This window comes from Scyliorhinus torazame, unplaced genomic scaffold, assembly GCF_047496885.1.
Source record: "Scyliorhinus torazame isolate Kashiwa2021f unplaced genomic scaffold, sScyTor2.1 scaffold_1732, whole genome shotgun sequence".
NCBI lineage: Eukaryota > Metazoa > Chordata > Chondrichthyes > Carcharhiniformes > Scyliorhinidae > Scyliorhinus > Scyliorhinus torazame.
The window spans coordinates 1-22,170 of NW_027309459.1; the positions used below are offsets into that span (position 1 = coordinate 1).

The 22,170-nt window shown below is 56.6% G+C and overlaps 1 protein-coding gene across 1 annotated transcript; it reads left to right on the top strand.

Annotated features, from left to right (window-relative positions):
• Positions 1–3,697: 3,697 nt before the first annotated feature.
• LOC140407646 (DNA excision repair protein ERCC-6-like) lies at positions 3,698–21,491 on the top strand (the record flags this gene model as incomplete). Its single annotated transcript, XM_072494982.1, is given in 5 exon segments — positions 3,698–4,553; positions 4,556–5,005; positions 16,753–16,982; positions 16,984–17,185; positions 19,314–21,491. Coding segments are annotated over 5 exon segments (3,153 nt in total), but the record flags the coding sequence as incomplete, so codon positions are not given.
• Between the last annotated feature and the right edge of the window lie 679 nt (positions 21,492–22,170).

Consider the following 22,170-nt stretch of genomic DNA (forward strand, 5'->3'; position numbering starts at 1 on the left):
GCGGTGAGAGAGGGGGAGGTGGGGGGCGGTGAGAGAGGGGGAGGTGGGGGGCGGAGAGAGAGGGGGCGGTGAGAGAGGGGGAGGTGGGGGGCGGTGAGAGAGGGGGAGGTGGGGGACGGAGAGAGAGGGGGAGGTGGGGGACGGAGAGAGAGGGGGAGGTGGGGGGGCGGAGAGGGGGGAGTGGGGGACAGAGAGGGGGGAGTGGGGGACGGAGAGAGGGGGAAGTGGGGGACGGAGAGAGGGGGGAGTGGGGGACGGAGAGAGAGGGGGAGGTGGGGGACGGAGAGAGGGGAGTGGGGGACGGAGAGAGAGGGGGGAGTGGGGGACGGAGAGGGAGGGGGGGACGGAGAGAGAGGGGAGGTGGGGGGCGGAGAGAGAGGGGGAGGTGGGGGACGGAGAGAGAGGGGGAGGTGGGGGTCGGAGAGAGAGGGGGGAGGTGGGGGACGGAGAGAGAGGGGGAGGGGGGGACGGAGAGAGAGGGGGAGGTGGGGGGCGGAGAGAGAGGGGGCGGTGGGGGACGGAGAGAGAGGGGGAGGTGGGGGGGGCGGAGAGAGGGGGGAGTGGGGGACGGAGAGAGAGGGGGAGGTGGGGGGGCGGAGAGAGAGGGGGAGGTGCGGGGACGGAGAGAGAGGGGGAGGTGGGGGGGGCGGAGAGAGAGGGGGAGGTGGGGGACGGAGAGAGAGGGGGAGGTGGGGGACGGAGAGAGGGGGGAGTGGGGGACGGAGAGAGGGGGAGGTGGGGGACGGAGAGAGAGGGGGAGTGGGGGACGGAGAGAGAGGGGGAGTGGGGGACAGAGAGGGGGGGGGGAGTGGGGACGGAGAGAAGGGGGAGTGGGGGACGGAGGGAGGGGGGGACGGAGAGAGAGGGGGAGGTGGGGGACAGAGAGGGGGAGGTGGGGGGGACGGAGAGAGTGGGGGACGGGGAGTGGGGGACGGAGAGAGAGGGGGAGGTGGGGGACGGAGAGAGAGGGGGAGTGGGGGACAGAGAGGGGGGGTGGGGGACGGAGAGAGAGGGGGGAGGGGGGGACGGAGAGAGAGGGGGAGCGGGGGACGGAGAGAGAGGGGGAGGTGGGGGGGCGGAGAGAGAGGGGGAGGTGGGGGGGGCGGAGAGAGAGGGGGAGGTGGGGGGCGGAGAGAGAGGGGGAGGTGGGGGGCGGAGAGAGTGGGGGACGGTGAGGGGGGACGGAGAGAGAGGGGGAGGTGGGGGACGGGGAGAGAGAGAGGGGGAGGTAGGGGACGGAGAGAGAGGGGAGGTGGGGGACGGAGAGAGAGGGGAGGTGGGGGACGGAGAGAGAGGGGGAGGTGGGGACGGAGAGAGAGGGGAGGTGGGGACGGAGAGAGGGGGAGGTGGGGGACGGAGAGAGAGGTGGGGGGCGGAGAGAGAGGTGGGGGGCGGAGAGAGAGGTGGGGGGGCGGGGAGTGGGGACGGGTAGAGGGGGGGAGTGGGGGACGGAGTGAGAGGGAAGGGGGGTGAGAGTGAAGGGGAGTGAAGTGGGGTCAGTGGGGGATGGAGAGAGGGTGGGAGGTGGGCACAGAAGGGTAGTGGGGAGGGAGAAGGCGGGGACGAGGTGGATGATGAATTGGGGACGGAGGTGCTGTGGCGATTTGAATTGGAGGCGGGAACGTGGAGCAGAAGTCGTGCTGCAGTGGGGGTGGGAAATCGGAGAGGACTGGATGAGGCGTGATGGGGAGGTTGAGGAAGAATTCGTGGAAGGGAGCACTCGCTCACTGCTGACCCTCTGACTGTGCAGCGCTCCCTCCGTACTGACCCTCTGAAAGTGTGGCACTCCCTGAGTACCGACCCTCTGACAGTGCAGCATTCCCTCCGTACTGAATCTCTGACAGTGCGGCGCAGCCTCAGAACTCACCCTCTGACAGTGCGGCACTCCCTCAGAACTCACCCTCTGACAGTGCGGCACTCCCTCAGTACTGACCCTCTGACAGTGCGGCACTCCCTCAGTACTGACCCTCTGACAGTGCGGCACTCCCTCAGTACTGACCCTCTGACAGTGCAGCACTCCCTCAGTACTGACCCTCTGACAGTGCGGCACTCCCTCAGTACTGACCCTCTGACAGTGCGGCACTCCCTCAGTACTGACCCTCTGACAGTGCGGCACGCCCTCAGTACTGACCCTCTGACAGTGCAGCACGCCCTCAGTACTGACCCTCTGACGGTGCGGCACTCCCTCAGTACTGACCCTCTGACGGTGCGGCACTCTCTCAGTACTGACCCTCTGACAGTGCAGCATTCCCTCCGTACTGAATCTCTGACAGTGCGGCGCAGCCTCAGAACTCACCCTCTGACAGTGCGGCACTCCCTCAGTACTGACCCTCTGACAGTGCAGCATGCCCTCAGTACTGACCCTCTGACAGTGCAGCACTCCCTCAGTACTGACCCTCTGACAGTGCGGCACTCCCTCAGTACTGACCCTCTGACAGTGCAGCACGCCCTCAGTACCGACCCTCTGACAGTGCGGCACTCCCTCAGTACTGACCCTCTGACAGTGCGGCACTCCCTCTGTACTGTCTCTCTGACAGTGCAGCACTCCCTCAGTACTGACCCTCTGGCAGTGCAGCACTCCCTCAGTACCGACCCTCTGACAGTGCAGCACTCCCTCAGTACCGACCCTCTGACGGTGCGGCGCTCCCTCAGTATTGACCCTCTGACGGTGCGGCACTCCCTCAGTACTGACCCTCTGACAGTGCGGCACTCCCTCAGTACTGACCCTCTGGCAGTGCAGCACTCCCTCAGTACGGACCCTCTGGCAGTGCAGCACTCCCTCAGTACCGACCCTCTGGCAGTGCGGCACTCCCTCAGTACTGACCTCTGACAGTGCAGCACTCCCTCAGTACTGACCTCTGACGGTGCGGCGCTCCCTCAGTACTGACCCTCTGACGGTGCGACACTCTCTCAGTATTGACCCTCTGACTGTGCGGCACTCCCTCAGCACTGACCCTCTGACAGTGCGGCACTCCCTCAGCACTGACCCTCTAACAGTGCAGCACTCCCTCTGTACTGTCTCTCTGACAGTGCAGCACTCCCTCAGTACTGACCCTCTGACAGTGCAGCACTCCCTCAGTACCGACCCTCTGACGGTGCGGCGCTCCCTCAGTACTGACCCTCTGACGGTGCGGCACTCCCTCAGTATTGACCCTCTGACGGTGCGGCACTCCCTCAGTACTGACCCTCTGACAGTGCGGCACTCCCTCAGTACCGACCCCCTGACAGTGCGGCACTCCCTCAGTACTGACCCTCTGACAGTGCTGCACTCCCTCAGTACTGACCCTCTGACAGTGCGACACTCCCTCAGTACTGACCCTGTGACAGTGCAGCACTCCCTCAGTACTGACCCTCTGACAGTGCAGCACTCCCTCAGTACTGACCCTCTGACAGTGCGGCACTCCCTCAGTACTGACCTTCTGACAGTGCGGCACTCCCTCAGTACCGACCCTCTGACGGTGCGGCACTCCCTCAGTACTGACCCTCTGACAGTGCGGCACTCCCTCTGTACTGACCCTCTGACAGTGCGGCACTCCTCAGTACTGACCCTCTGACAGTGCGGCACTCCCTCAGTACTGACCCTCTGACAGTGCGGCACTCCCTCAGTACTGACCCTCTGACAGTGCGGCACTCCCTCAGTACTGACCACGGGAGTGTGCCTCGAAGTTAGTAATTGATTGTGTGGAGTGAGATTTGATTCCTGCCGTTTGGAGAGATCGCCAGTGACAGATTCCTGTTGTTTCCAGAGTTCCACGGCACCAAGAGCGAGCGGACGAAAGGCCTGGAGAGGGTGCAGCGGAAAGGCGGGGTGGTGATCACCAGCTACCAAATGATGATTAACAACTGGCAGCAGCTCTCCAGCCTGAACGGTCGCGAGTTCACCTGGGACTACCTGCTTCTCGACGAGGCGCACAAGATCAAGACCATCTCCTCCAAGACGGCCAAGTGCGCCAGCGCCATTCCGGCCAAGCACCGCATCCTCTTAACCGGCACGCCAGTCCAGAACAACCTGCAGGAGATGTGGTCGCTCTTCAACTTTGCCTGCCAGGGCTCGCTGCTGGGCACCGCCAAGACGTTCAAGATGGAGTACGAGAACCCCATTACCCGGGCGAGGGAGAAGGACGCCACACCCGCCGAGAAAGCCCTGGGGCTTCGAATCTCCGAGAACCTCATGAAGATCATCCAGCCCTATTTCTTGCGGCGAACCAAGGAGAATGTGCAGCTGATGCAGAAGAGCCCGCAGGAGAACGGCAGCGAGGTGGAGGATTGTCGCTCTCCTGAAGGGGCCCAGATGCCGAGCCTGACCAGGAAGAATGACCTGATTGTCTGGGTGTATCTGAGTGCGGTGCAGGAGGACATCTACCACAAGTTTGTGTCGTCCGAGCAGGTCCAGGAGCTGCTGCAGACCAAGCGCTCGCCCCTGGTGCAGCTGACCAATCTGAAGAAGCTGTGCGACCACCCGCGACTCCTGTCGCGCAGGATCTGCCAGCAGCTCGGCCTGGACGGCAGCAGCGTGGACGAGGACGACGGCACCTCGCATGACGTCAGCCACGTGCCGATGAGGATCTGATTCAGGAGTCGGGCAAGCTGGTCTTCCTGCTGGGCCTGCTGGGCAAGCTGAGGGAGGAGGGTAAGCGCACGCTGGTCTTCTCCCAGTCGAGAAGGATGCTGGACATCATCCAGCGCATCCTGACTAACCGGGGCTTCGCCTGCACCCGCATAGATGGCACCATGGCGCTGCCCGAGCGCCAGCGGAGAATCGAGGCTTTCCAGCGGCGCACCGACTACTGTGTCTTCCTCCTTACCACCCAGGTCGGCGGGGTCGGCCTCACCCTCACCGCCGCTACCCGCGTGGTGGTCTTTGACCCCAGCTGGAACCCGGCGACGGACGCACAGGCTGTGGACAGAGCCTACAGGATCGGGCAGACGGACAATGTGGTCATCTACAGGCTGGTGACCTGTGGCAGCGTGGAGGAGAAAATCTACAGGAGACAAATCTTCAAAGGTAAGACTTCCGCTGTCCCTCTGAGCGGCCTGGGAACCCTTCTCTAACCCCGGGGGGCGTGGATGCCCCATCGCTTGCACATCTTCAAAACTATATCCATAGATTTAACGGGAATAGTTAAATGAATGAAAAGATATGGGAATAGGGCCGAAACGTCGATGGTCTGCCAGGACCTTGCTTTGGGGCGGGGGGGGGGGGGTGGGGGGGGGGGGGGGGGGGGGGGGGGGGAAGAGAGAGGCTGAAGAGTCCACCCCCATCCTATTTCTTCGTCTCTCGCACTCGGCCCCTCCATATATTAACGGGGAAACATTGGTTAGGCCACAGCGAGAGTATTGTGGGCAGTTCTGGAATCCACATTACAGGAGGGATGTGATAGCCACTGAAAGGCTGCAGAGGAGATTCACCAGGATGTTACCTGGGCTGGAGTTTAGTTTTGAAGAGAGATTGGATAGACCGGGATTGTTTTCTTCAGAGTAGAGGAGACTGAGGGAGGACATGATTGAGACGTATAAAATTATGAGGACACAGAGAGACAGAAGAAACTTTTCCCCGTGGTGGAGGGGTGAATGACCAGGGGGCAGAGATTTAAGGTAAGGGACAGGTTAGAGGGGATGTGAGGAAACGTCTTTCAGCCCAGAGGGTGGTGGGAGTGTGGAACTCGCTGCCTGAATGGGTGGGGGAGGCAGAGACCCTCAGAACATTTCCGAAGTATTTTGACGTGTACTCGCTATGCCAGGGCAGACACGGCTATGGGCCCAGTGTTGGGAAATGGGGTTCGAATAGTTGGGTGGTTTTTCACTGGCTCAGGCACGATGGGCCATTTCTGTGCTGAAAACCTCTGACAAAGTTAAAAGTGGGAATGTTTAGACAGCAACAGTGGAGAGAAACAATTCTGTGTCCAGTTCTAACCTGCAGCAGTCACTGCTTCTCACCCTTTCCTCTCTATCGCTCTCTCCCTCACTTTTTCGCGCGATCGTTCTCCCTCTCGCTCTTTCTCACTCTCGCTATTTCTCCTCGCGCTCGCCTCGCTCGCTCTGTGGCGCTCGCTCGCTCTGTGGCGCTCGCTCGCTCTGTGGCTCTCGCTCGCTCTGTGGCTCTCGCTCGCTCTGTGGCTCTCGCTCGCTCTGTGGCTCTCGCTCGCTCTGGCTCTCGCTCGCTCTGTGGCTCTCGCTCGCTCTGTGGCTCTCGCTCGCTCTGTGGCTCTCGCTCGCTCTGTGGCTCTCGCTCGCTCTGTGGCTCTCGCTCGCTCTGTGGCTCTCGCTCGCTCTGTGGCTCTCGCTCGCTCTGTGGCTCTCGCTCGCTCTGTGGCTCTCGCTCGCTCTGTGGCTCTCGCTCGCTCTGTGGCTCTCGCTCGCTCTGTGGCTCTCGCTCGCTCTGTGGCTCTCGCTCGCTCTGTGGCTCTCGCTCGCTCTGTGGCTCTCGCTCGCTCTGTGGCTCTCGCTCGCTCTGTGGCTCTCGCTCGCTCTGTGGCTCTCGCTCGCTCTGTGGCTCTCGCTCGCTCTGTGGCTCTCGCTCGCTCTGTGGCTCTCGCTCGCTCTGTGGCCCGCGCTCGCTCTGTGGCCGCGCTCGCTCTGTGGCCCGCGCTCGCTCTGTGGCCCGCGCTCGCTCTGTGGCCCGCGCTCGCTCTGTGGCCCGCGCTCGCTCTGTGGCCCGCGCTCGCTCTGTGGCCCGCGCTCGCTCTGTGGCCCGCGCTCGCTCTGTGGCCCGCGCTCGCTCTGTGGCCCGCGCTCGCTCTGTGGCCCGCGCTCGCTCTGTGGCCCGCGCTCGCTCTGTGGCCCGCGCTCGCTCTGTGGCCCGCGCTCGCTCTGTGGCCCGCGCTCGCTCTGTGGCCCGCGCTCGCTCTGTGGCCCGCGCTCGCTCTGTGGCCCGCGCTCGCTCTGTGGCCCGCGCTCGCTCTGTGGCCCGCGCTCGCTCTGTGGCCCGCGCTCGCTCTGTGGCCCGCGCTCGCTCTGTGGCCCGCGCTCGCTCTGTGGCCCGCGCTCGCTCTGTGGCCCGCGCTCGCTCTGTGGCCCGCGCTCGCTCTGTGGCCCGCGCTCGCTCTGTGGCTCGCGCTCGCTCTTTCGCTCGCGCTCGCTCTTTCGCTCGCGCTCGCTCTCTTTCGCTCGCGCTCGCTCTCTTTCGCTCGCGCTCGCTCTCTTTCGCTCGCGCTCGCTCTCTTTCGCTCGCGCTCGCTCGCTCTCTTTCGCTCGCGCTCGCTCGCTCTCTTTCGCTCGCGCTCGCTCGCTCTCTTTCGCTCGCGCTCCGCTCGCTCTCTTTCGCTCGCGCTCGCTCGCTCTCTTTCGCTCGCGCTCGCTCGCTCTCTTTCGCTCGCGCTCGCTCGCTCTCTTTCGCTCGCGCTCGCTTCGCTCTCTTTCGCTCGCGCTCGCTCGCTCTCGCTCGCTCTCTTTCGCTCGCGCGCTCGCTCGCTCTCTTTCGCTCGCGCTCGCTCGCTCGCTCTCTTCGCTCGCGCTCGCTCGCTCGCTCTCTTTCGCTCGCGCTCGCTCGCTCGCTCTCTTTCGCTCGCGCTCGCTCGCTCGCTCTCTTTCGCTCGCGCTCGCTCGCTCGCTCTCTTTCGCTCGCGCTCGCTCGCTCGCTCTCTTTCGCTCGCGCTCGCTCGCTCGCTCTCTTTCGCTCGCGCTCGCTCGCTCGCTCTCTTTCGCTCGCGCTCGCTCGCTCGCTCTCTTTCGCTCGCGCTCGCTCGCTCTCTTTCGCTCGCGCTCGCTCGCTCTCTTTCGCTCGCGCTCGCTCGCTCTCTTTCGCTCGCGCTCGCTCGCTCTCTTTCGCTCGCGCTCGCTCGCTCTCTTTCGCTCGCGCTCGCTCGCTCTCTTTCGCTCGCGCTCGCTCGCTCTCTTTCGCTCGCGCTCGCTCGCTCGCGCTCGCTCGCTCGCTCTCTTTCGCTCGCGCTCGCTCTCGCTCGCTCGCTCTCTTTCGCTCGCGCTCGCTCGCTCTCTTTCGCTCGCGGCTCGCTCGCTCTCTTTCGCTCGCGCTCGCTCGCTCTCTTTCGCTCGCGCTCTCTCTCTCGCGCTCTCTTTCGCTCTCTCGCAGACCAGCTGCGTATTTCCAGTCTCTTTGATTTTTATTTTGGGGATTTACTGTGTGGTTTGTTCTTGATCAACGAGAGGCTTTTTGCTGTGGTGGTGTAGGTACATCCGGAAGTTGGAATAAATGTCTGTATGTTTTCACAGAATCACAGAAGAATACAGTGCAGAAAAGGCCCTTTGGGGCGGCACGGTGGCGCAGTGGGTTAGCACTGCTGCCTCACGGCGTTGAGGTCCCGGGTTCGATCCCGGCTCTGGGTCACTGTCCGTGTGGAGTTCGCACATTCTCCCCGTGTCTGCGTGGGTTTCACCCCCACAACCCAAAGATGTGCAGGGTAGGTGGATTGGCCACGCTAAATTGTCCCTGAATTGGGGGGGGGGGGGGGGGGAATTGGCACTAAATTTATTTAAAAAGTAAAGGCCCTTCAGCCCATTGAGTCTGCAGCGCCGCATGGACGGTACCTGGTCGTCTGCCTCCGAAACCCACTTGCTCACACTTGGCCTTTAGCCTCGAATGTCATCCAGGTACCTTGGGTGTGAGGCAACCCGCCTCTCCCACCCCCTCCCAGGCAGAGTGTTCCAGACCCTCTCCCCTCCTCCCAGACAGAGCGTTCCAGACCCTCACCACCCTCCCAGACAGAGCGTTCCAGACCCTCTCTTTCCCCCCCCCCCCTCCCAGGCAGAGCGTTCCAGACCCTCACCACCCTCCCAGACAGAGCGTTCCAGACCCTCACCACCCTCCCAGGCAAAGCGTTCCAGACCCTCTCCCCTCCTCCCAGACAGAGCGTTCCAGACCCTCACCACCCTCCCAGACAGAGCGTTCCAGACCCTCACCACCCTCCCAGACAGAGCGTTCCAGACCTCACCACCCTCCCAGGCAAAGCGTTCCAGACCCTCTCCCCTCCTCCCAGACAGAGCGTTCCAGACCCTCACCACCCTCCCAGACAGAGCGTTCCAGACCCTCTCTCCCCCCCCCCCCTCCCAGGCAGAGCGTTCCAGACCCTCCCCACCCTCCCAGGCAGAGCGTTCCAGACCCTCACCACCCTCCCAGGCAGAGCGTTCCAGACCCTCACCACCCTCCAGGCAGAGCGTTCCAGACCCTCACCACCCTCCCAGACAGAGCGTTCCAGACCCTCACCACCCTCCCAGGCAGAGCGTTCCAGACCCTCTCTCCCCCCCCCCCCCCCCCTTCCAGGCAGAGCGTTCCAGACCCTCTTTCCCCCCCCCCCCCCCCCCCCCCCCCCCAGACAGAGCGTTCCAGACCCTCACCACCCTCCCAGACAGAGCGTTCCAGACCCCCTCCCCCCCTCCCAGACAGAGCGTTCCAGACCCTCTCCCCTCCTCCCAGGCAGAGCGTTCCAGACCCTCACCACCCTCCCAGGCAGCGCGTTCCAGACCCTCTCCCCTCCTCCCAGACAGAGCGTTCCAGACCCTCTCCCCTCCTCCCAGACAGAGCGTTCCAGACCCTCTCCCCCCTCCCAGACAGAGCGTTCCAGACCCCCTCCCCCCTCCCAGACAGAGCGTTCCAGACCCTCCCCCCCCCCCCCCCCCCCCCCAGGCAGAGCGTTCCAGACCCTCTTTCCCCCCCCCCCCCCCCCCCCCAGACAGATCGTTCCAGACCCTCTTTCCTCCCCCCCCCCCCCCAGGCAGAGCGTTCCAGACCCTCACCACCCTCCCAGGCAGAGCGATCCAGACCCCCCCCCCTCCCAGACAGAGCGTTCCAGACCCCCTCACCCCCTCCCAGACAGAGCGTTCCAGACCCTCACCACCCTCCCAGACAGAGCGTTCCAGACCCCCTCCCCCTCCCCCCCCCCCCCTCCCAGACAGAGCGTTCCAGGCCCGCCTCTTCCCCCCCCCCCTTCCCAGGCAGAGCGTTCCACACCCTCACCACCCTCTGGGGAACACAGCTTTTCCTCAAATCCCCCCGAACCTCCCATCCCTCACCTTGAACTTGTGTTACTGACCCTTAATAATAATAATTGCTTATAGTCACAAGTAGGCTTCAATGAAGTTACTGTGAAAAGCCCTAGTCGCCACATTCCGGCGCCTGTTCGAGGAGGCCGGTACGGGAATTGAACCGTGCTGCTGGCCTTGTTCTGCATTACAAGCCAGCTGTTTAGCCCACCTTCGACTAAGGGGAACAGCTGTTCAATCTTGTACATCTCGATCAGGTCGCCCCTCAGTCTTCTCTCCTCCAGTGAAAACAACCCAAGCCTGTTCAACCTCTCTTCATAACTGAAATGTTCCATCCAGGCACCATCCTGGTGAATCTCCCCTGCACCCCCTCCAGCGCAATCACATCCTTCCTATAATGTGGCGACCAGAACTGCACACAGTGCTCCCGCTGTGGCCTCACCAAGTTTCTATACAACTCCACCATGACCCCCTGCTGTTGTAATCTCTGCCACGATTGATAAAAGCGAGTGTCCGATGTGCCTTTTTCACCCCCTATTAACCTGCCCTTCTGCCTTCAGAGATCTGTGGACAAACTCGCCAAGGTCCCTCTGTTCCTGGGAACTTCCCAGTGTCAGGCCGCTCATTTAATATTTCCTTGTCGTGTTACTCCTTCCAGAGTGCATCACCTCGCACGTTTCAGGGTTAAATTCCATCTCCCACTTATCCACCCATTTGACCATCCCGTCAATATCTTCCTGTAACCAAGACACTCAGCCTCACTGTTAACCACCCGGACAATCTTTGTGTCATCCACAAACTTACTGATCCGACCCCCACATCGTCATCTCAGTCATTTATATAAATGAGAAACAATAGGGGCCCAGCACAGATCCCTGTGGTACGCCCCTGGATACTGGCTTCCAGTCACTAACGCAGCCGTCGGTCATCACCCTCTGTCTCCTACAGCTGAACCAATTTTTACTTCACCTTCTCAAGTTCCCCTGTATTCCATGCCTTCTTTATAAATCTTTCATGTGGGACCTTGTCAAAGGCTTTGCTGAAATCCATGTAAACTACATCAACTGCACTACCCTCATCTACACTCAGACATGTGCTCAAAAAATTCAATCAGATTTGTTTGTCATGCCCTCCCTGTGACAAAGCCATGCTGACTATTCCTGATCAAACCTCGTCTCTCCAAGTGGAGATAGATTCTCCTTCTGAATTTTCTCCATTAGTTTCCCCACCTGAGGTGAGACTCACTGGCCTGTCGTTCCCTGGCTGATCCCTACAGCCTTTCTTAAATAGTGGGACCACATTCGCTGTTCTCCAATCCTCGGGCACCTCTCCCGTGGACAGAGAAGAATTAAACATTTGGATCAGGGCCCCTGCAATCTCCTCCCTTGCCTCCCACAGCAACCTGGAACACCATTCGTCCAGAATAGGAGATTTCCCCACCTTGGTCTGCCAACACCTCCAATACCTTGTCCCTCCCTGTGACAACTTGCTCAATAACCTCTCAGTCTCTCTCCCCGAGCTCCATATCTGCCTCATTCTCTTGGGGGAAGACAGTTGTGAAATATTCATTTAATACCCGACCAATGTCCACTGGCTCCACCTACAGATTCCCCCCTCAGTCCCGAATGGACCCTACTTATCATCTTCCCATTGATATACTTATAGAATACCTTGGCATTTTCCCTACTTTTACCAGCCAGCACTTTCTCATCCCCTCTGCTCTCTAATTGCTTTCGTAAACTCCATTCCGCACTTTCTGTACTACACTAAAGTCTCTGTTGATTTGCTCCCCTTGTACTTATTAACAGCCTCACTTCCTCCTCATTGTACCATGAATATCTCTGGTCATCCATGGTTCTCTGAGCTTGTTACTCCTTCCTATTACCCTAGAGGGAACATGTTGGGCCTGTCCCCTCCCCAATTCCTCTTTGAACAGCTCCCACTCCTCTTTCTATAGATCTCTCCACCAGTAACATTCCAATCTACCGTGAGCAGATCCTGCTATTTTACTAAAGTCTGCCCTCTCCCAAATCCAAGACCTATTTCTGCAATTTGTCTATTTCCCTGTCCATAACAAACTTGCATTACCCTGTGTTATGGTCGCTATCACTAAAATGCTCCCCACCATCACATCCACCAACTGTCCCGCTTCATTCCCCAGAATGAGGTCCAGTGCCGCACCATCCCTTGTTCGCCATTCCACATGTTGAGCTAAAAAGTTCTCTATACATTTTACAAACCCTGCTCCATCTAAGCCCACAACACAATGACTATCCCAGTTAATGTTGGGAACGTTGAAACCACCCACTATAATTACCCTATTATTATTTTTACACACTTCTGCAAATTGCACACATATTTGCTCCTCGATTTCCCGCCGACTATCTGGGGGTCTGTAATAAACACTGAGCAATGTGGCTGTCTCCTTCTTATCCCTAAACTCTACCCACAAAAGCTTCATTTAACGCCACCCCTAAGATATCACCTCTCCTTCCTGCAGTAATTGACTCCTTAACTGATAGTGCAATGCCTCCCCCTCTTTGGCCCCCTCCCCGGTCCCGCCTGAAGATTTTGGGCAGCATTGTGGATAGCATAATTGCTTCATAGCTCCAGGGTCCCAGGTCCCAGGTTCGATTCCAGCTTGGCTTGTCTGTGCGGAGTCTGCACGTTCTCCCCGTGTCTGCGTGGGTTTCCTCCAGGTGCTCCGGTTTCCTCCCACAGTCCAAAGACGTGCAGGTTAGGTGGATTGGCCGTGATAAATTGCCCTTCGTGTCCAAAATTGCCCTTAGTGCTGGGTGGGGTTACTGGGTTATGGGGATAGGGTGGAGGTGTTGACCTTGGGTAGGGTGCTCTTTCCAAGAGCCGGTGCAGACTCGATGGGCCGAATGGCCTCCTTCTGCACTGTAAATTCTATGAAAAATCCCGGGATGTTAAGCTGCCAATCCTGCCCCTCCCTCAACCATGTCTCCGTGATGGCTGCTGTATCATAATTCCACTGGTCAACCCTCGCCCTTAATTCATCCGTTTTACCTGTAATACTCCGTGCATTAAAGTAGAGGCCAATCAGCCTTGCCTTACTCTCCTGAAACTTACTGCCGCTGTATTCCCTCTGACCTGATTGTGTATCATGCGATATACTGTGTCCCTATTCTGCATTGGTCTGCGTCCCGATCCTCCTAACAGTCTGCGACCCCTCCCCCTGCTGAATTAGTTTAAACTCCTCCAAAAGCACTAGCAAACCCACTAACGAGGATATCAGTCCCTCTCTGGTTCAGATGTAGGCCGTCCCACTTGGACAAGTCCCACCCTCCCCAGAAACTGACCCAGTGTTCCAGGAATCGAAAACTCTCTCTCCTGCACCGACTCTTTTAAGTCACGCATTCATCTGCGCTATTCTATTTCTATACTCACCAGCGCGCGGGCACTGGGAGTAATCCAGATAGTACAACCCGAGAGATCCTGCCTTTTAGTGTGCAGCCTAGCTTCCTGAGTTCTTGATGCAAGACCTCATCCTCTTTCTACCTATGTCATTGGGACCAACATGTATCATGACCTCTGCCTCATTGCCCTCCCCCTTCAATGCCCTTGAGCCGATCAGTGCCATCCCTGGCACCAGGGAGGCAACACACCATCCCGGAGTGTCTTTCCCGACTACAGAAGTGCCTATCTGTGCCCCTGACTAAGGAGCCCCTATGTCTATTGCACTTCTGCGCTTTGACCCTCCCTGGCTGAACAACACAGCCAGCCGTGTTTTGTGCCATGTTAAAATGTCTATCTCGGATTGGGAGGTTGCATTCCATGACAATACAATCTCTGAAAGATTCATTGAGAACCGAAGGCCATTCGCCCCATCGAATCTGTGGAAAAGTGATAGTCATAATGCAGATCAGAAGGTAGGGTGGTTAGCACTGTTGCCTACCCGTACACAGGGACCAGGGTTCAAATCCAGCCTCAATTGACCATGGAGTTGCGTGTCTGCGTGAGTTTCCTCACAGTCCAAAGATGTGTAGTTTTGGTGGGGTTTTGGGGATAGGACCGGGAGTGGGCCTGGGTGTAGGGTCCTCTTTCAGAAGGTCGGTGCAGACTCGATGGGCTGAATGGCCACCTTCTGCACTCGTGATTCTATGAATAGGGGTCAGAGGCCCCTCAAACTTGCTCTGCCAGTCAGTAAGGTCATGGCTCATCTGATATCGTAAACCCTCTCCTACCCACTTGTCATAACTTTTGATTCCCATGTCAATCAAAAATCGTACCTCAGCCTTGGATATACTGAATGACCCAGCTCTCTGGGGTAGAGATTTCCAAAGACAAATGACCCTTTGAGAAGAAAATCCTCCTCATCTCTGTCTTCAATGGGATGCTCCTTTTTTTAAACCGTGCCCCCTATTTCTAGACTCTCCCACGAGGGGAAACATCATCTCATCATCCCACCTGTAAGGGTAGCCGCAGAAGGCTGTGGAGGCCAAATCACGGAATACATTTAAGACAGGGATAGATAGGTTCTTGATTAATAAGGGGGTCGGGGGTTATGGGGAGAAGGCAGGAGAATGGGGATGAAAAAATATCAGCCATGATTGAATGGCGGAGCAGATTCGATGGGCCGAGTGGCCTAATTCTGCTCCTATATCTTGAGAATCCGATATGTCTCAATAAGGTCGCCCCTCATTCTTCTAACCTCCAATGAGTACAGGCCCAACCTACTCAACCTCTCCTCATAAGGAAATCCCTCCCTAACCCGGAGCGAACAAGTGAACCGTCTCTGGACTGCCTCCAATGCCAGTATATCTCTCCTTAGATAAGGGGACTAAAACTGGTCACCGTATTCTGGGTGAGGTCTAACTAGAGCCTTGTATAGTTTTAGCAGGACTTCCCTATTTTTATTCTCCATTCCCATTGAAATAAAGACCAACGTTCCATTTACCTTCCCGATGACCTGCTGAACCTGCGTGCTAGCCTTTTGTGATTTATACACGAGGACCCCCCCAATCCCTCAGTGCTGCAGCTTTCTGCAATCTCTCTCCATTTCTAATAACATTCAGCTTCTTTATTCTTCCTACCAAAGGTCATACATAACTTCACATTTTCCTAAGTTATAATTTATCTGTCACTTTTTTACCCCTTCACTTAACCTGTTGATATCCCGCTGTAGATTCTTTGTGTCATCCTCACCACTTGCCTTCCCACCTGTTTGTGTCATTCACGTACTTGGCAATGGAACATTCACTTCCCTCGGCCAAGTCATTTATGTATATTAGAATCGTAGGGCTTTACAGCACATCGTGTCTGCTGGCCATCAAATCTAGTCTCATCCCATTTTCCAGCACGTGGGCCGGAGCCTTGTCTGCTACGGAGTGTCAACTGCTCATTTAACCACTTCAATGTGAGGGTTCCTGCCTCTACCACCCTTTTCAGGCAGCAAGTTCCAGATTCCCACCACCCTCTGGGTGAGAAGCTTTTTCCTTAATCCCCTCTAAATCTCCCACCCCTTACCCTAAATCTATATTGTAAATAATTGTGGCCACTGGTTACAGGTTGCCACCCTGAAAATGCACCTTTATCTGTCTTCCATGAGTTAGTCTAGCCAATCCTCCATCCTTGCTAACATACTACACACCCCAACACCACAGACTCTTCTCATTAAATAGCCTTTTGTGCGATACCTTATTGAATGCTTTTTGGAAATTCAAGTACATTACATCTACTGGTTCCCCGTTATCGATCCTGCTCGTTATCACCTCGGGGAATTCTAACAAATGTGTCAGGCATGATTTCCCCATCATGACTGCTTACGCTCTGCTGTGACATCCTTTATAACGGACTCAAAATCATTTTCCCAGTGACGGATGTTAAGCTAACTGGCTGATAGTTACCTACTTCCCAATCCTTTGGGACTTTTCCAGAATGTATGAATTCTTGGACGATTACTACCAGTGCATCCATCATCTCTGTAGCTTCTTCCTTTCATATCCTGGGATGCAACCCACCCGGTCCAGGGGACTTGTCGGCCTTGAGCCCCAATAGTTTGCCCGAGTACTTTTTCCCCTGGTGATTTTTATTGTATTTATTTCCACCCCACCTTCCGCTGCTGGATTTAGTGTTTTGGGAATATTATTAGTGTCTTCCACCACGAAGACCGACGCAAATTATTTACTTAATTCGTGGACCATTGCAGCACAAAAGAAGGCCATTCAGCCCATCGTGTCCATGCCAGTCAAAGATCTGACCACACTAATCCCATTTTCCGGTGCTTGGCCCTAGTCAAGGAGGCTATGGCAGTGCAACTGCACGGGTCTCTGCCTCAGGCAACGGGTTCCACACTCCAGCCATCGTCTGGGGGCGAGGAGCCTTGTGGGCCGGGTTTGGGACAAGCCTGGTTTATCTTCTCCCTATTATTTCTATTTGGTCATCTTTTGTTGGTTTTTAAAAAACTTTCCCAGTCCACGTGGCTTACTTCTAATCGTTGCTATATTGTTTTTTTTCTCCTTCCAGTTTATTACTATCCTTCACTTCTTTGGTTAACCATGGTTGCTTTATCCCCTTCCTCACAGATGTATTTTTGTTGTGAGTCTGATCAACCAGCTTTCCTGCTAAACTCCTTTCCCAGTGCAGTCCAGCGAACGCTCCTCTCTTTCCTTTGTAATTAGCGCAGTTGTTTCTGGACCACGTTTCTCACTCTCAAACTGAATGCTCGATTCTACCATGTTATGGTCACTGATTCCAAGCGTATAACCCCCCCCTCCCCCAGCAGCCTTTAATGATTACGTTATGGGGCACGAACTTCGGTAATCACTCTTTCCTTTTTATTGTTGTTGGTAGACTCGCTAGTTCGTCAGTCAGTCGGAGAGAAGAAGAATCCCTTTCGTTACTTCAGCAGCCAGGAGCTGAGGGAATTGTTTATACTGGAGGACCCCAGGACGTCGAGCACCCAGAGGCAGCTGCAGTCCATGCACTCCAGCCAGAGACGGACGGACAGTGTGCTGGACCAGCACATTGCCTTCCTGCACACCCTCGAGATGTTCGGAGTGACGGACCACGACCTCGTTTTCCTCCCAGGACGTTGCCTCCGACGAGGAAAACTCTGTGAATGACCCCCAGGCTCGGGATTACATCCGGCAACGCGTACAGAAAGCCCAGGAGTTGGTGACGGCGGAGTCACAGCTCCAGGTGCAGCTAGGGCAGAATATCCAGACTGATACCCAGCCGGCCTGGCTGCACAGACCCCGGGAGCCTCTGACAATTCGGAATACAGGTAAGACTCTGCTCCCTTGGACTTCGTGCTTCTGGAGACTGTTCTTGGGTGCGGCTAACGTTCTCCGGGTTACTTGTGCAGTGATAGCACTGTTGCTTGACAGCGCCAGGGTCCCAGGTTCGATTCCCGGCTGTGTCACTGCATCGAGTCTGCACTTTCTCCCTGTGTGTGCGTGGGTTTCCTCCGGGTACTCCGGTTTCCTCCCACAGTCCAAAGGTGTGCAGGTTAGGTGGATTGGCCATGATAAATTGCCCTGAGTGTCCAAAAAAAGGTTGGGTGGTATTACAGGGATAGGGTGGAGGTGTGGGTACAGGGTGGAGGTGTGGGCTTGAGTATGGTTCTATTTCCAAGAGCCGGAGCAGACTCGATGGGCTAAATGGCCTCCTCCTGCATTGTAAATTCGATGATGTAATCACTCCGTTACCATCATGTAGCCTTCCTTCATAGAATCATAGAATTTACAGTGCAGAAGGAGGCCATTCAGCCCATCGAGTCTGCACTGGCCCTTGGAGCGAGCACTCCACTTAAGCCAATAACCCCACCTAACCATTTTTGAAGGGCAATTGATCATGGCCAACCCACCTAACCTGCACATCTTTGGACTGTGGGAGGAAACCGGAGCACCCGGAGGAAACCCACGCACACACGGGGAGAACGTGCAGACTCCGCACAGACAGTGACCCAGCGGGGAATCGAACCTGGGACCCTGGAGCTGTGAAGCAACAGTGCTAACCACTGTGCTACCATGCTGGCTATTTGCCTGCAGAGTGTGTCACACCTGGGACTGCTATCATTGCCTGACAACAGGCACCAGAGTGGTTTGGAAAAGGAGCCCGAGCTGTATCCGCTCTCTACCCCAGCCCCCATCCTATTCAGTCCCTCGAGCCTGTCCTGTCATTGTGAGATCGTGGCTAACACCTACCTGCCTTTTTATATCTCTTTTTATTCTTAACTCGCAAAAAATCCATCAATCTGTGATTTTAAAAAGGTAACTAACTCAGCTAAGAGTTACTTCGTTTTGTGGGGAGAGTTGCAGACTTCTGCGCCTGACTATTATTCAGTTGGAGAGGGTATTTCTGGTGGGGAAGCCTGCGTCCTGTCCGTTGCGCTGGTTTGAGTTCCCAGTTGGTTGTCTGGGTAACCCGCCAGTTGAAGGCTGTGGCCCTGGTATAGTCACAGCGGGTGCCACTCTCGCCTTGGAGTCACGGCGGCACGGTGGTTAGCACTACTGCCCCTCAGCTCCAGGGTCCCGGGTTCAATTCCGACCTCGGGTGACTGTCTGTGCAGAGTCTGCACGTTGCCCCAGTGTCGGCGTGGGTTTCCTCCGGGTGCTCCGGTTTCCTCCCACAGTCCAAAGATGTGCAGGTTAGGTGTATTGGCCGTGATAAATTGTCCCTTAGTGTCCAGGGATGTACAGGTTAGGTGGATTGGCCGTGATAAATTGTCCCTTAGTGTCCAGGGATGTACAGGTTAGGTGGATTGGCCGTGTTAAATTGTCCCTTAGTGTCCAGGGATGTACAGGTTAGGTGGATTGGCCGTGATAAATTGTCCCTTAGTGTCCAGGGATGTACAGGTTAGGTGGATTGGCCGTGTTAAATTGTCCCTTAGTGTCCAGGGATGTACAGGTTAGGTGGATTGGCCGTGATAAATTGTCCCTTAGTGTCCAGGGATGTACAGGTTAGGTGGATTGGCCGTGATAAATTGTCCCTTAGTGTCCAGGGATGTACAGGTTAGGTTATGGGGTTTTGGAGAGTGAACCTCCTGGAGTGCTCTTTTGGAGGACTGGTGCAGACTCAATGGGCCAAGCCGCCGCCTCCTGCTCTGTAGGGATTCTGAGTCGGGCAGTCATGGGCTTGAGCACGAACTGCAAGCTGACACTCGCAGCGTCGCACTGCGGGGACTGATGTGCTGTCGGAGGGAGCAGTTCAGAGGGAGTTACAGGATGTTTACCCAAGGCCCGATCCATCCTCACTGGGCAGGGAAGGTGCGTTGAAATGCAAACGTGTCTTGTCTCCCCTCAAGGAAAGAATGAATCGATGTTGCTTTGGGGATTCTATCTCTCAGTAGTAGCCAGTTATCACCAAGCCTGAGAGCAGATTGCTTAAGATGATTATTTTTTCTCTTGTAGGCCAAGGAAACAGAATGCCTGGAGCAGAGCCGGATTCTACCAGTGGCACATTGCCCGTCCAGACTGAAAACGCCGCTTCCCCCTCTCCTCCGGACATGGTGGATTTAACCGAACCGATCGACCAAGGGGTGGCAGACGAGGTGCTCGACCTGAGCTGCCGGTTAGCTGAGCTTCCGATCGACTCGGGGCAGGACAGTGACAGCGTGGTGCTCCTGGACAGCTCACCTTCGCCCACTGATGCCAGTACTACCGAGGAGGAGGAGGGTGCTGTTGCTGCAGGCCCTGGGCCTGCTGGGTGCCAGTCAGCTGGCTCGCCTGCCATACTCTCGCCGATTGTCCAAGACGGCCCGCGGCGGTTCTCCAGCCAGGGCCACGGCGTTGAGTCTGAGGTAGAGATGGCCGCCTCCGGGCTCCGCTCTCCCGACTCCAAGCCCCTCTTTCAGTCTGATTTCAATTTGGTATTGGAAGAGACCATGGAAGAGGGGGAGAATGAGCAGAATGAAGAAAAACCGGTGAGTGCAAACTCTTCCTGCTCTTCAATAGGGGCACAGCCGCCTGCGTCCCCGGGCATGGGGTTTCTCGGTAGTGAGGAAGGGAACTCCGATATTCTCCTGCCCGGGAAGAAACCACGAGTCCTCCCCAGTGACAGCGATGAGGAAAGCGAGGGGGACCTGGACCCTGTCAGAGCCCCAGAGAAACCCCCGTGTCAGTTTGTGACCAGTCCGATGCTGAAAGGTTTCAATGTAGCTGCTACTTCCACCCCGAAAGGCCTCACCCCGCCCCTTGCAGCCCTCCTGAACAGAAGTCTGAATCACTCTGTGGCTTCCAGACACTCAATGGTCAGTCAGGTCCTCGATGATGTGGAGGACATGGATGATGCCACACCCGTGGGCGCCTTGGGCGTCGATGATGGCGAGACAGACGACAACGTAAGCGGCCAGAGTGGCGGAGAGGAAAGTGCGGGTGAGCAGACGGCAGAGTCCAGCCAAAGCCCACCAGGGGGTAGATCCGTGGAAGAATCCCGAGCTGAAGGGAGCTCGGAGCTGGGAATGGGCAGCGACGACGAGGGAGTGTCTGACTCGAGCAGCTCCATGGCGACTGGGAGCAACGAAGAGGCGGAGAGCGAGCGGTCTGGAACCTTCGACCCAGAACTTGGTTCTGGCGAACAGCTGGAGACTTTTACGAAGGCAACAGACCAGCAGCAGAGTGTGACCAATGACCGGGCAGCAGGCGACAGGGTGGAACCGACACTGGGCGAATACGAGAAGCTGGTGAAAGATGGCAGGGAGCAGATGGAGCGGGGAGAATTGAAAGCGGCTTTGAAGAGTATGCTGCAAGCCCTGGATCTGAGCAGCGGAGACCCTGAAGTGCAGCTGACCACCATTAAACTGTATCGGCAGCTTGATCGGAGCTGACAGGGGCGACTGCTCAGGGCCAACAGGCCCTGTCTCCACCTGCTGGTTCAGCTGACCACCATCCAACTGTATCGGCAGCTTGATCGGAGCTGACGGGTGACTCCTCAGGGCCAACAGGCCATCCACTTAACCTGCTGACAACCATTAAACTGTATCGGCAGCTTGATCGGAGCTGAGAGGGGTGACTCCTGAGGGCGAACAGGCCCTCCACTTAACCTGCTGCTTTCACTCGCTGGGTGGCGGCATTACAAAGCCTGACTCTCAAAGGAGCAGATTCCTTCATCTGATTTTGAGATGTGATATTGCCGTTATGGATACTTTCTGGTATCAATTGCAGGCTCATTGTGAGCCCGTCAACTGAGTGAAATCCCAAATCTTAGTCCTGTCTGAGGATCTGGAAACGTGAGCTGATATAGCTCGAGGCAAACTGAACACTGGCCTCTGGTATTCGGTTGAGGGAAGCAGTTCATCCGTTTAATATCTCTGTGTACTGCCCTGTAGGTGTGCAGTGAAACAGATTGCACCCCCCCCCCCCGTTGATCCTTGGACTGCAATCCAGTCATTGAAAGACTCAAAAGTGGTAGAATTTCAATTCCCCGTGTTTCACTCGGTGTTGGTGAAATAATTGGTTCGTTCAATCTTGAGGATTGGGCAAACCAATTGAATCTTTTTGTGTAATCTCCTTTTTTATGTTGTATGTACATTTTGCACCAATATTTACTGTGTGCCTTGACTTCAATTATGAATAAAACGATGAATACTTGCTGCCGACCTGTGATGATTAAGGCGAGCTTGCGTCGAGGGCGGTAGTTACGGAGAAACCTCCCGCTCACGGAAGGATCGAGATCAAGAGGGCAGAGATGTGAAATAATTGGCAAAAGGAAGGAATTGTGAGTCGCTGGGGTCTGGAGTGGGTGTGGTGGAGGCCGATTAGACCGTGATCTGGAAAGGAAGGATGTGCAGAGTTATGGGGAGAAGGCAGGGGGAACAGCATTACGACTTCAAGACCTCTTACACAGCGAGCCACTCTTCCTCCTGTCTGCGGGGGCGACCTGTTGGAAACGGGATTCATGTATGAGGAAATAGACGATACAAGTGAAATCCTGCCGCAATCTGTCGGGGGGGGGGGGGAGAAAATGGCCCATCTCGTGTCTCAGTTTTTGCAATCATCGAGATCCATTTATTTCAGGCGCCAGAATATGCTACATTCAAATACTAAATAGATCAGCTACAGTTCCATCAGTTCAAGTGACAATATACAGAATCTTCAGTTCAGGCATTTCTCGCCCGAATGTGTCGAGCAGCATCGGAATTCGGTCATGGTGTGTACCCTACAGCTAGAAGCACACCTGGGGAAGAAACTTATCCCGCTGTCCAGTGCATGTCTCCCCCTCCCCGGGCTGGTCCTTCAACCTAATTCACAGTTTGTGACCCTCCATCCC